We start from the raw sequence: 13,589 nt of genomic DNA on the forward strand, positions 1-13,589 counted from the left end.
TAAGCTGGCAGTCGGACATCCTTAGCGCTGCTGTGCAAGCGGGTGGGGCTCCCGCCATGGCTGCTGCACTTGCCAGCCATGAACCCGGCTCAGGGCTTCTGGCTGAGCAGTGCTCTCCTTATGGGAGTACACTGACCACCAGGGTACAGCTCCTGCGTTGAGTGTCTGTGCCCTGGTGGTTAGTGCACATCATAGCGACCGGTCATTCCGCCGTTCAGTCGATTTGCATATTTGCCTTTTATTATATAGAACTAGAGGCCTGGTGTACGAAATTCGTGCACAGAGGGGTTGTCCCTCAGCCCAGCCTTCACCCTCTCCAATCCGGGACCCCTCAAGGGATGTCCAACTGCCCGTTTAGGGAATTGGGCCTAAATGGGCAGTCGGACATCCCTCTCACAATCCAGGACTGCTGGCTCCCAACCACTTGCCTGCCTGATTGCCCCTAACCACTCCCCTGCCAGCCTGATCGATGCCTAACTGCTCTCCTGCTGGCCCAGTTGCCCCTAACTACCCTCCCCTGCCATCCTGGTCTCCCCCAACTGCCCTCCCCTGCAGGCCTGATCACCCCCAACTGCCCTCCCCTGCAGGCCTGGTCCCTCCCAACTGCCCTCCCCTGCTGGCCATCTTGTGTCCACATGGGGCGACCATCTTGTGTGTTGGAGTGATGGTCAATTTGCATATTACTCTTTTATTAGATAGGGTCATGTTAACACTTCAAAACTAGATAGTTTAGAACTCTATGAACTACATAAAGTATTATGGTATAAATATGTCAAATAGTCTTCAGCCATAGAAAATTCTTTTGATATGTGGTAAGTCAGAAATGTATCATTGTCTCTAAAAGTGCCCCAAGAAATACATTTTTTTCTAGAGTTGACACAGCTTCCTTGAATCTCCTTAAATGAATACCAAAGAGAAGATTAGTTCCATTTTCCCTTGAGCTCAACATCTTATGGTAGGAAGTGTCCTGGGCCTTCTCCCTAACTAGCTGTATAATCTTCTACTGGTCACTCAACTTTTCTGAACCATGGCGTTTTTATTTCTACAATAATTAGATGAATTGATTGTTAGGATCTTTTTTTTAATTATAATTTATGGCCCAAGGCTTAGTTAATACTATCTTTGTAGATAGCAAATGTTAAAGTTTTAATGTTTGGATTATGGTACATAATGTACATTCATAAAGGATGAATCTCCACATAGATACTCACTAGTGAATTTGAACATGCATTGAAGAAATGTTATTAGAGAAGTTTATTTTGAAATTGCTCATCTGTATTCCTCTCATGTTTTTTGCAAGAATATGACCTGTTGTAATGTTTTAGTGCAACTTCTCCTGGCTAAATGTGTAAGTTGAAATCACAAAGAAATAAAACATACCAGGTTTTACCATTAAAGCAGAAAAGGGTGGTAGTATTGTATAAGGGTAGTATTTATGTCAGTTCTACCTATTCTTAGATGTAACAGTGAGTGAATTGTAAGGAGAGCTTCAGAGTTATCATGCCTTGAATCTTTCACTTGGTTCTGCCACAGAAGATAGTAATAGGATTTTTAGTTAATACGTAGTGAAATTTGCTACCTCACTCTATGTGAGTTTTCCAACTATAGCCATTTATAACTAATAGTTTTACCATAACTAGATCACAATTAGGCACCTTGTTTGCCAGTGTAATTTCAGCATGAAATGCCAGATTTTTCACTTTGGTTTCTGATGATCACCATCAAGTTCTGGGTCTGTTGACTGGTTTTTAAATCTACTTAAAGGCATTTTAAACAAAATATATTGTCTTGGTGTGATTTATGAATAGAGGATTGCCTTGCAGTTCTGTTGAAGAAGTTTATTTTAGTTGAATAGGAAAAGAGCTGACCTCATTCGTTTTATTATGAAATTCTAAGATTTGGGCAGGTATTATTTTAAAATAATGTGAACTGGGAAAAAGGCAAATATTTCCCTTAATTTATGACATTTCTAAACTTAGAATTGATCCAGGTTCTTTATTGATTGTTACCTTTAGTCCCTTATTGATGGAATAAAATATCCTTTGACACCAGCAGGCTCAGCTGCATGTGAGCGGTTCATCCTTGTACTCTTGCATTAGCCTCTGAGGTGTTGAAGAGGTCATGTAGAAAATAGCATAGACAAAGGAATGATACCAGGGACCTTTTGGTTTCAAGTGGAGACTTTGTAATAGAACAGAATTTCCAACTGACATTATTGTTTTTATCCCTAGGTGGACACAAACGATGCTGACTTAGCCGATGAATCTGCATTTGAGTCTCACTACTCTCCCGATGACAGTATCTACTCTACTCCAGCCTCTATTTTATCTCTTCACAGCAGTGCTTGTAGTGATGGCCTGAACTATGGTCCCTCCCTTCCACCTTCTCCTCCCAAGGTACACAGGGAATGCCAACTCGTTTATGGGAGAACCTTGTGTGTAACTTTCCAGAGGTCACTGTTTATGCGGAGTTGAGTTGTAGGAGTAGCAAGTCAGATACGTTCTATTTCTCAAGTCATGGATTCATTACCAGATTGAAGTTTAGTTTCATTTAGGTGGTATTGATTGGGTCAGATATGACTCCCAGGGACTGTTTAATTCTAGGGTCTGTTATGCAGAGTGATGGACACAGAGGTTCAAAGCTGTGATTAGGATTTTCTTGTTAAAATGAAAAAAAATTAATGAAAATTATTTCTCAAATTGTGTTTTTAACTGTGTCTCCTTTGGAAAAAAATTAGTTATTTTATCATGATTTCATAACTGACTTCCATGCAAAGTTGGATAGTAAAATATTTCTTGCATTAATTTGATATTTACTAGCTAAGTTAAACTTAATGCTGTCATATGATTTTATATAAAATGAGACCAAAGAATACACAAAAATCATCGTGAATAGCAAAATATGTTTAAGTCACTGGATATGATTGAAGAATCTGGTTGCTATTTGACATATCTGTCCATTTCTATATTAGAAATAGGCCGAAACCAGTTTGGCTCAGTGGATAGAGCGTCGGCCTGCGGACTGAAAGGTCCCAGGTTCGATTCCGGTCAAGGGCATGTACCTGGGTTGCGGACACTTCCCCAGTGGGGGATGTGCAGGAGGCAGCTGATCGATGTTTCTCTCTCATCGATGTTTCTAACTCTCTATCTCTCTCCCTTCCTCTCTGTAAAAAATCAATAAAATACATATAAAAAAAGAAATAGATTATTGGTATAAATTATCCAACTTGGTTTATTTTCTTAGTGACATGATCTATAAAACCTATCCAATCTTTTGGGTGTCAAATGGTATCTTACTATTTAATTTGGGGTTCCCGATTACTAGTGAGGTTGAATATTTTTTCATATATTGGCCATTCAGGTTTCACTTCTATCCGTGGCCTCTAAGTTTATAATGGGTTGCTTATCTTTTTATTGATTTGTTGGCATTGTTTATATTTTCTAGACATTGATATACAAAGCAATTCAGTGTATTTTTATGAGCATGTGTATGTGTTAAGAAAACTAAAAATGTGTAGGAATCGTACCTTTCAACTTCAGGAAAGAAGTTATTCTTAAAAAAGGAATCATGGAATTTAGCTTAATACACTTCATTGTTGTCAGTAGAAACAGAGATTGAAGAAAATATGACAAAATGTTAAGATCTGTTAAATTTTGGCAAAGCTTTTATATGTGGATATATGTCTTTAATTTTCTATGTTGGAAATATACCACCAATAACAATTAAGATAAAAAGACTGAACAATACTTCTTTCTTAATTATGTGAAATATATATTTTCCACATAAGTTCAGTGGGAAAGGAATTTGAACCTATGGATAAGTTGGAAAGTAGAGTTTTCCTAGGTCTAGCACAGTTTTTCTCTTTTCCTGAATTAACAAGTATTTTTTGGCCAGAACAATCAAAGCATTTTCTTTTATGTTCAAGGTACACCTGTTATTCTTGGAAATGACGCTGGGCAGTCTCTTTGAATTGGTTTGCAAGGTATAATCTTGAATGGAGCATCTGCTCCTCTCTCACCACACCTGAGCCTGCCTCTGTGACAGCGTCCTGTCTGGACCCTGTTCAGCCTTTCCTGGCCTCAGGGCTGGAAGCTGAGTTCATCTCCTAATGGAATCTTCTAATCCACAGCATAGCACAATTCTTGCCAGTGGGACAGATTGCATTGTTTAACTTTGTAATTGTTACTTAAAGGGATTACACAATCTGCATACTGAGAAGCATGTATTTTACAGGCAAATGCTGGCTGTATGCAGCTCAACATATTGGCTTACTGAAGTCTGTTTGCCTCCTATTTTTTTTTTCATTTCCCAAGCAGTTTACTCTTTTGTTGAAGCAAATTTTGGCAAGCTGGCTTATCAACTGAAATATTTAAACTGCAAAACAACAAAGAAGGCATTAATGAGGGTGTTTTAAAACAAATTGTGAAACCCCTGTGTGCTTTTAGTTTCCTTTGAGAGTAGCACTGTTCTTAGGAAGTGGTGAATCTCTGCAACGTTTTTGTTTGTTTTGTTTTGATTTTGTTTTTGTTTTCTGTGGCATCTTTTTAGCATGTAGATATTTACTAGAAAATTGCGTGTAAATAAATAAAAAGTTAGTTGATGCACTCATCTTTTTGTCCCTGCACTAAATTTACTTTCAAAAGACAGAATAGTAATTTGTTATGAAATTTCAAATTGACCGTTTTTCTTAAAGAAATTGAGCTCAGATTGGGTGGGACTTTTTAATTGATAAAATAAGATTGTATAGTATATCATAACTGATGTGAAGAAGGATGAAATAGGGTGTGAATCTCAGTGACTCCTCAAGTTTTTGACATTGCTAAATATGTAGTAAGTCTTATAGCCTTAAGTCATGATGTCTGGAAGCACACAGGTAATTTTATCTGTGTCCATTCGTTGGTGAGAGGTCTCATCTCCGTGGTCAGGTGTGCTGGAAGTGGTAAGAACTGGTTCCCCAGAGCAGGAACCCACCCTGAAGGGAGGACTTCCTCAGTGCAGAGCCCTCAGAGCCGTGCAGCAGCTCAGACCCCAGAGGACCTCAGCCCCAGGCAGAGTGAGCGCCTCTGTACAGCACTCTCCCCCCTGGGAGTCTCTTCGGCTGTCTTTTCCTTTTAAATGAGTGGTGCCTCCTTAATTTGATTAGTTATCATATCAGGACTTAAGGGAAATAACCATCACTCAAAAATCTGAAAAATATAGCTGCTTCCAGGGCATTTGGATTAATGCAAGTAGGCTATTGAAATGTGGATTTTAAAGGCAGAAAGCCAGGGGGATTTTTCCTTTCTTACTGTTCTAGGTTTTAATTGTTTGATTAATCTTTATATCCCCTTTTCCTCATCATCTTCAAAGATATATCAAATGCAGAGACAATTGTTTTCAAACTTAAATGCTTCTAGCCCAGGGGTGGGCAAACTTTTTGACTCGAGGGCCACAATGGGTTCTTAAACTGGACCAGAGGGCCGGAACAAAAGCATGGATGGAGTGTTTGTGTGAACTAATATAAATTCAAAGTAAACATCATTACATAAAAGGGTACGGTCTTTTTTTTTTTTAGTTTTATTCATTTCAAATGGGCTGGAAAAGGCCCGCGGGCCGTAGTTTGCCCACGGCTGTTCTAGACTTTTGTTTAAAAGCTCAACATATTTTGGGGGAGAAGATGTTTTCATTTATTTTTTTCCTATTTTGCCTTAAAAATACACCCAATAAAAATATAATTGCTATGTAATGAGTCTCCCCTTCACCTAATCCTCACCTCAGGCCCTACCGTCCCTTGTGCACACACTTCTCGCTCTTGCTCCAGGCATGAAATGATTACTAGTTGGTACATGTCCTTCATTTCTGAACATCAGTCCCCTAGGATATGCTGTTGATTCTAGTGCACAGTGAAGTTGGTGTTTGTCAAGATAGAAACTGCTTTTTGCACCTCCTACACCAAACACATCTCATGGATCCTGTGATATATTAAAAAAAAATTCCCAAATCTTCACTTATTGTCATTCTATAGCCTAGAATATTGCTATCTTTATATCCCTGTTTAAAATATGTGTATTGTTTGGAGGAGAGGATTAGTGTCAAAAACTAATTAAATCACTCTAGTCAAGATGATGAGAATGGTTGTGGAAATCCTAGTGACAAAATTGCACGTTTTCAAAATATAAAAGATGTTGCCTTTTTGCTTAGGAGAGCCAGTGTATAAACAATAAAGGATGTATACCCGATCTCAGAAAGAGTGGGAAACAAGGTGAGTTGGAGCAGCTATGCTTATGGTATATTTTCCAAAAGTCTTAAGAAGACTTCAGTGGCGGACTGCTTATTAGAAAAAAGCAGGTTGTGTCCAGTGAATGTTTAAACATTTAGCCAGCCTATGTAAATATATTATCTGGGTAAATACTGTGCCCTAGTACAATCTTAGCTTATTCACTACATTTAAGAAATAGACCTGTTTCAAGTAAATTTGACATTTTTATTTAACCTTTCCCTATCCCCCCTCCCCCAGAAAACAAGACTATATCAAGTGGAGGCACATGTTAGATGGATTTTTGATATCTCAACTTCATTTAGATACCAAGTTGCAGTTATTTTTGGACATACATGAGGGTTCTTCTTGTTTTTCTTTTAGATCCATAAGACTTTTAAAAATAAAACTCGGTTGTTCAGCAACCAGAAACATTTCTTCAGTAGGCTTATGTTGTCTGCTGTGTTGATTAGCTCTTTCTTTTCTGTGTGTCTGTGTTAACTCCTTCATGAATAATGCATGGGAATTTGTTACTCAATTTACAGTAAACCCCAGCTAAGGAGGGCAACTTGATCTCTTTTTCTGATGAAAAGTGGTTTTTGTTGTTAGGTTTATTTAGGGCATGGGAGAGATGACTTACTGCTAGTTATCATGATAAATTTAGAATACAGAAGCTAACCAATTGCTTTAGTAAGTACACTGCTATTTTTAATAAGACTGAAGGCTAAAATAATCAAAGTTGGGTGGATGAGCTAACAGGTTATTGATGAGGTTCTAGGAGCACAGAGAAGAATATTTTTCTATCATTTTTTCCTGAGGATTCTAAAGATATTATTTGCTTGTTTGATATTTCCATTTTTCTCAGTTCTTTGTACCATGAATATGTTAATTCCAGAGAGATAAAAACTTTTTATTGAGGGAGAGGAAAGATAATTGTGTTGGAGCAATTGGTTACCTTCTTAGAAAAATGAAGAGAGACTCCATACCTCACACCACACCCTGAAATAAATCCTAGATGGTTCAAAACTGATTCTGAAAACAAAGCAATTGTAAAATAGAAGAAAAGTACTAGAAAGAATTTTGTTTACTTTGTGCAGAGGAAGGACTTATTAAGCAACATGTAAAACCCAAAAGCAAACAACAAATTGACAAATTTAATTGTATAAAGAATTTCTTTAAGCCCTAACTGGTTTGGCTCAGTGGATAGAGAATCGGCCTGCGGACTGAAAGGTCCCAGGTTCGATTCCGGTCAAGGGCATGTACCTTGGCTGCGGGCACATTCCCAGTGGGAGGTGTGCAGGAGGCAGCTGATCAATGTTTCTCTCTCATCAATGTTTCTAACTCTCTATCCCTCTCTCTTCCTCTCTCTAAAAAATCAAAAAATACGTTAAAAAAAAGTTTGTTAAGAAATACATAAAGAATTCTTGATTACATATAGAATTTAACTCCTGCATGTACAGATCATACAAACTTAGAAGTAACAAGCTGGGGAAAGATTTCTAGTGTATATCACAAAGACTATATTCAGAATATATCCATGGCCACAGGAAGTGAATACCATGTGCTAGAATCCTTGGTAAAGTATATAAAGAGAGAGTTCACAGGAGACATACAAATGGCATGTCCTCACCTGTTGTCAGGGGTGCACTTAGTAAAGCACTGAACCGCTAATTGGAAGCCCATTTGCTATGCACAGCATTGTAAGTGTACATATCATTTGAACAACAGCTCTAATTGTAGGAGTTTATACTAAATAAATTTTCACGGGACCACAAAGATGTGCAGTAAAAATAACAGCAATGCCTAATAGTAATCAGGCACTTTCTAGTAAGTCAGGCAATGTTTTTAGTACTTTGTGGTTTTAACTCTCTCTATCCTCCCACCATCCCTAGACTAGGTCCTATCATTTTCCCTCATTGATGGAGGAGGGAACCAATGCACAGAGTACATTTAAGTAACTTGTCAAAGCTGAAAGAGGTACCTACTGATGGAGCCAGCATCTCAACTAAGGCAGCTGGGTGCCAGAGTCTGCACATTAGGCCTTTCAGACTTAGGGAGATTTTATAGCCTTAAGAAGATTGAAGCTGACTTTTATTCATCGACATGGGAATTTCTCATGTCAGGGTATAAGTTTACTTCAGAAAAGCAAGTAGCATCCTGGCCAGGTATTTCAGTTGGTTAGGGCATTGTTTGTACACCAAAAGGTTGAAGGTTCAATTCCTGTCAGCACACACGGGAGGCAATTGGTCTGTTTCTCTCTTACATCAATGTTTTTCTCCCTCTCCCCAATCCTCTTCTTTCTCTTCCTTTCTCTCTAAAATCAATAAACATATCCTTGGGTGAGGAAAACCTGTTTAGTGTATGGTTCTGTTTAGGTTTTGAAATGTTTATGTGTGCTTGGATGTGTGAGTGTGTGCATTTGGATATATATATATAATGCAAATGAAGTTTAAAATCTGGTTCATAAACATACAACTGAAGCCAGCCAGTTTTACTGGGGAGAGGAGGAGAAGTAGGAGCCATACAGGAAGACTTTAATATAGTGTGCATACACACTATACACCTGTATGGCTTGAATCTTTGCCAGTGACACTGTATTCATATATTGCTTTTATACTTTCAAAACATCCATCAAAGAATTGAAGAGAAAATTGATAAGTTTACTCAACAGCCGCAGTTCATGGAGCTACTGCTTGCCCAAAGCACATAAGTGATACAGTATATCTGTTGTAAGTACATACATGCATTTATGTAGAACTATGGAATTTTAGAGTTTAGGGAATTTTAGAAATATAAAGCCAAGAGAGGTTCTATAATGTACAGAATGTTAACGAGAGAGCCTGAATTAGAACCTACATCTTATAATACCCCATTTTAGTATTTATTCTGTTATATCTTGCACAATATTTATGAAAAAAACTCCCTACAATAATATGAATTGTGTGGCTTTCTGTTCTTTTCCACAAATACCTATAAATATCTGTTGAAATAATTTTCCCTCGAAGGTTCTTGTGAACCTGAATCAATTAATATCATTCTTTTATGCAACTGACCTTATAATACTTAGGAACTCAGGCTGCTCTTTAAGTAAGATTTAGAAATATGTTACTTGCTTTCCCATTTATATTGAACTCCAAATGATTTTATTTGTGAATAGAACATACTAATGTGTCTAAATGATCTCATATACAGTATAGTGTACAAGTGTAACATGAGATACATGATTGCAGGAAATGTATTGAAAAGCACTTATAAACACAAAGGTATACAGAATATCAGCTAAGTGATGAATTTGTATGTTTGCTAATGCTTTTTAATGAATAATTATGCTGTGTTTAATTTTTTTTTTCCCCACTAAGTAGTCAGCCATTAAGAAAGGATCCTACAAAATACATTGAAGTAATTCTGGCCATAATTTTTGCTTTTCTATTCTCTCATCTTCAGGATGTTACTGACAGTTCTTCGGATCCAATACTTGATCTGCAAGTGCCTTTGGAAGAACTCTACACCCAGAACCTCCTGCAAAGACAGGATGACAGCCCACCTTCCGTAGACTTGAGCACAGGACCTGCTTCTGGGTTTATTGTAAATGATTATACACCTGAACAACAATATGGATGTGAAAACACAGGCATGTGGGCTGAGTCTCACCTACCCAGGGAAGTTATATCAAGTGCAGAGCTTACTTCTCTGCTGCCTGATTCAACGGGAAAGGTACTATTTTAAAGATACGGCGGGTGTGTTAGGATGAGGTCATGAGGTTGGGGACAGGGAAGTATTCTAGCTCAGCTCCCCATGTGGAGCTGGTGCTCTCCTGACGCTGAGGTTTTCCAGAAGCCAACCTATGGACTTGTCTTGGCTATGGATTCTTGTGGAATAAAGCACAACCAATGAGAGAACATGTGTGATGTTGAAATCATATTCCAAAGTCTAATTTCCCTTTCCATGTGACTTATTTTTTTCTTTCCGTCAGGGCTCTGAGTTCTTAAATCAACAGAGCTCTCTGGCCTCTGCTGCTGAGCGTATCATGCTTCAGAATATATCCAGAGAATTTTTTGAGAAGACTATTACCATAGCAAAAGGCAATTCTAGCCTAGGTAAGTTCCTTATTTTCCACACCTACCTTCCCAACCAACGCCCTCACAAAGGAAAAATTGAACCGGTTTTGATATTTTTGACTACAGGTAAGAAAATAGATGTTTTAAATTTTACTGTAGTTTTTATGGTTTCTCTTTTTATGTACTCATTATCTTTCCTGAAATGGTTAACAGGTTTGTTTAGTTCAGACTAGCTTAAATCCCTCACTCTCTTAATTACTTAAGAGTATGCAGTGGCCTCATTTACATTCAAGTAAAAGATACACAGAATTGTTTGTGTATGAAACAAGCAAATCAGAAAAGAAATTCTTAGAAAATGAAAAGTCAGCAATTTGGAATTCTAAATTCTTTGGAAAAGCAAATTATTAGCTTTTTTGAATGTTACCAGTTATGCATTAAGTCAGTTTGTATTTAATTTCTTTCATTCACTGAAAGAAAGACTAAAAAGACAGCCAGGTGTGCCACTACCAAAATGTAAATGCGATTTATAATTGTCCTTCCCAGGTGGCAGGAGTTTTGTGTCCTTTCTTAGCCAGGAGGGGTTGTGGCTAGTTAATAATCATACAGCCTTCAGAGTTGGGCAAAGAAAAGTTTCTGTAAAAATGAAATCCTAATTTTAATAACTAAAGCTCTATTGAGGCAGAGCACATTTGTTCTTTTTTTATTTTTCTTTCAAGTTAAGCAGTCATGTGACTCAGCTCTGTGCCCAGCGCTCTCTGATGGAAAGTAGATGTAGGATGTTAGAACAGCTGCTCTGAATGCAGAGTGTTGTCCAGGACTCTGGTCAGCTCTGCATCAGGGATCTTACTCCTTCTGGCATGTGACCAACCAGTGCCCTTTACATTGATGTCTCACGGCGGGGTCTTCTTTCCTTGTTAAATTTGAGACTTGGCAAAGAAGTCCAGCGGGGCTCACATGGTGAGTGGGATTCTAGTCTAGGTCTCATTCTCGATTTTGTCCCATTGGTGGTGGCTGGGTTCTACCAACGGCAGCCAAATGGAGAACTGTAGTAGAGAATTTTTACTTAGATATAACATGTCGCCTATATTTACATTTAATGGAATGATATAAAATGTAAACTCCTGAACTTTCTGTAATTCACTAATTTGAGACAGATATTATAAATATCAAAGCATGTCAGAAATAATCCATCTGTTAATGCAATGTTTCCGAAAGCATGTTACTTAGAATACTGGTTCTGCAGGATGTAAGCAGGAGTTATACATGGCTTCCAAGTTTGAAATGTGATGAATTTAAGGAGATGGGCTTCTGTTTGTGCTACATCTCAGTATCTTTAATACTCAGATGTGCATGCGCCTCTTTAAGAAGATGTTATAGAGTGCAGCATTTCTCATTTAATTTGTCATAAAACTCATTTTTTGACCAACTCATAAAACAGAGATTTTGTAAAAATCCCTATTGTTTTTGAGAAACTCAGTTCTATTATTTTAACCCAGCTATCAAACGTTCATTTTTCTCTATATTATAGCCACTGTCTAGAGAAACCAGGAGTCAGTTACTTTTCTCAGGGAACATGAGTTTAAGAAATTAGCTAATTGACACAGAAAGTCCTAAATGCATTGCATACTATGATAGACACTCATACATAGAACATTGAAGGCTTAAAAGAGGGAATAACTGATCCCTGCTCTCTGAGTGTGTGCAGTTTAGAAAGGTTTCAAGGAGGAGAAGGTATTTGATTTAGTTCTTTAAAAAGGAGGATTAGAGTTTTACCACATAGTTGAGGAGTTAGGAAAAGCTGGAAGTGATTAGAGCTAAGGCAGAGAAATGGGAAGCGTTACTGAGTGTCGTTTGGTATGGATGAAGTATGTGAGCAAAGTAAGAATTGAAGTTAAAGGTAGGGTAGATGGAAGATGGCTGTGGGGTGGGCTCATGGGCAGGACACGGGACTTCTGCTGTAACACCCTCGGGGCTTAAACTCCTACGTAAGCGGGAGCTAAGGGCAGAAGAGTGACATGATGGGGCTTGTGTTTTAGGAAGATCATGCTGGCTTAGTTTGGAGAATTAGATTGGAAACAGTTGGAGGCTCTTGTAAGCACCATGGTTTGAGTACATCGGATTTTACAATCTGACCCCTTTGGCTTCCTTGCTTATTTTTAGTTTGCTAAGGGAATGTTGAATTTTTCAAATCTTTTTCTTTATCTTTTCCGAAAAATCACATAGATTTTTAATATATTCTATTAAATCGTCAGGATTTAAATATGTTTTTATTGATTTTTGCAGAGAGGAAGGGAGAGGGATAGAGAGATAGAAGCATTGATGAAAGAGAAACATAATCAATAGGCTGCCGCCTGCATTCCCCCACTGGAGATGGAGCCAGCAACTTGGGCATCTGCCCTGAGTGGGAATTGAACTGGTGACCTCTTGGTTCCTGGGTCGATGCTCAACTGCTGAGCCACACTGGCCAGGCCAGACACCTTATTTTTTAAGTGTGATACAAGATACTTAACATAAAACTTACCATTTTAACCATTTTTAAATGTACATTTCTGTAACATTTGGTACATTGACATTGTAGTACAACCATCACTACCATCTCCAGACCTTTTCATCTTCTCTGACTGAAACTCCGTGCCTATTAAGTAATAATTCCCAATTTTCCCTGTCCCCTACCTCCTAGCAACCATCATTCTATCATCTGTTCCTATACATTTTGACTACTCTTGGTACATCATGTAAGTGAAATCATAGAGTATTTGTCTTATTGTGACTGGCATATTTCACTTAGCATAATGCCCTCAAGGTTCTACGTTGCAGCATGTGTCAGAATTTCCTCCTTTTGAAGGTAGAATATTTCATTATATATAAATAAACACACATACCACTTTTTTAATTGATTTTTTAGAGTGAGAGGAAGGGAGGAGGAGCAGAGAGAGAGAAACATTGACTGGCTGTCTCCAGCATGCCTCCTACCTGGGAATGAGCCTGCAACCCCGGGCATGTGCCCTGAACAGAAATCTAACTGGCAGCCTCAGTGCACTGGGTGATACCTAACCAACTGAGCCACACTGGCCAGAGCAACCACAGGTTGTTTATTCATTTCTCTGTTATTGGACACTTAAAGTGATTCCACCGTAGCTTTTAAGTTTTGATTTTTAAAATATACTAATTATGATTAATCTCTTTGGGGGGAAAATAGTGAAAGGTGAAGTGTCCTTGCTTTCTGTCATATCAGAAAATCCATTTAAACCTCAATAGCTTGATTATAACATTAAAGTATAAGAGAGTCCTTTCGG

The 13,589-nt window shown here is 38.1% G+C and overlaps 1 protein-coding gene across 9 annotated transcripts in view; it reads left to right on the forward strand.

Annotated features, from left to right (window-relative positions):
- Positions 1-13,589, forward strand: part of MPDZ (multiple PDZ domain crumbs cell polarity complex component) — a 171,266-nt gene that overhangs the window by 90,207 nt on the left and 67,470 nt on the right. For all 9 annotated transcript variants that reach the window (XM_059656658.1, XM_059656655.1, XM_059656657.1 and 6 more), the window contains 3 exons: positions 2,232-2,396; positions 9,680-9,949; positions 10,209-10,332. In XM_059656658.1, the coding sequence (XP_059512641.1) occupies positions 2,232-2,396; positions 9,680-9,949; positions 10,209-10,332 (559 nt within the window). The remainder of the gene's footprint in view (positions 1-2,231; positions 2,397-9,679; positions 9,950-10,208; positions 10,333-13,589) is intronic.

This window comes from Myotis daubentonii, chromosome 11, assembly GCF_963259705.1.
Source record: "Myotis daubentonii chromosome 11, mMyoDau2.1, whole genome shotgun sequence".
In the NCBI taxonomy this organism is placed as follows: domain Eukaryota; kingdom Metazoa; phylum Chordata; class Mammalia; order Chiroptera; family Vespertilionidae; genus Myotis; species Myotis daubentonii.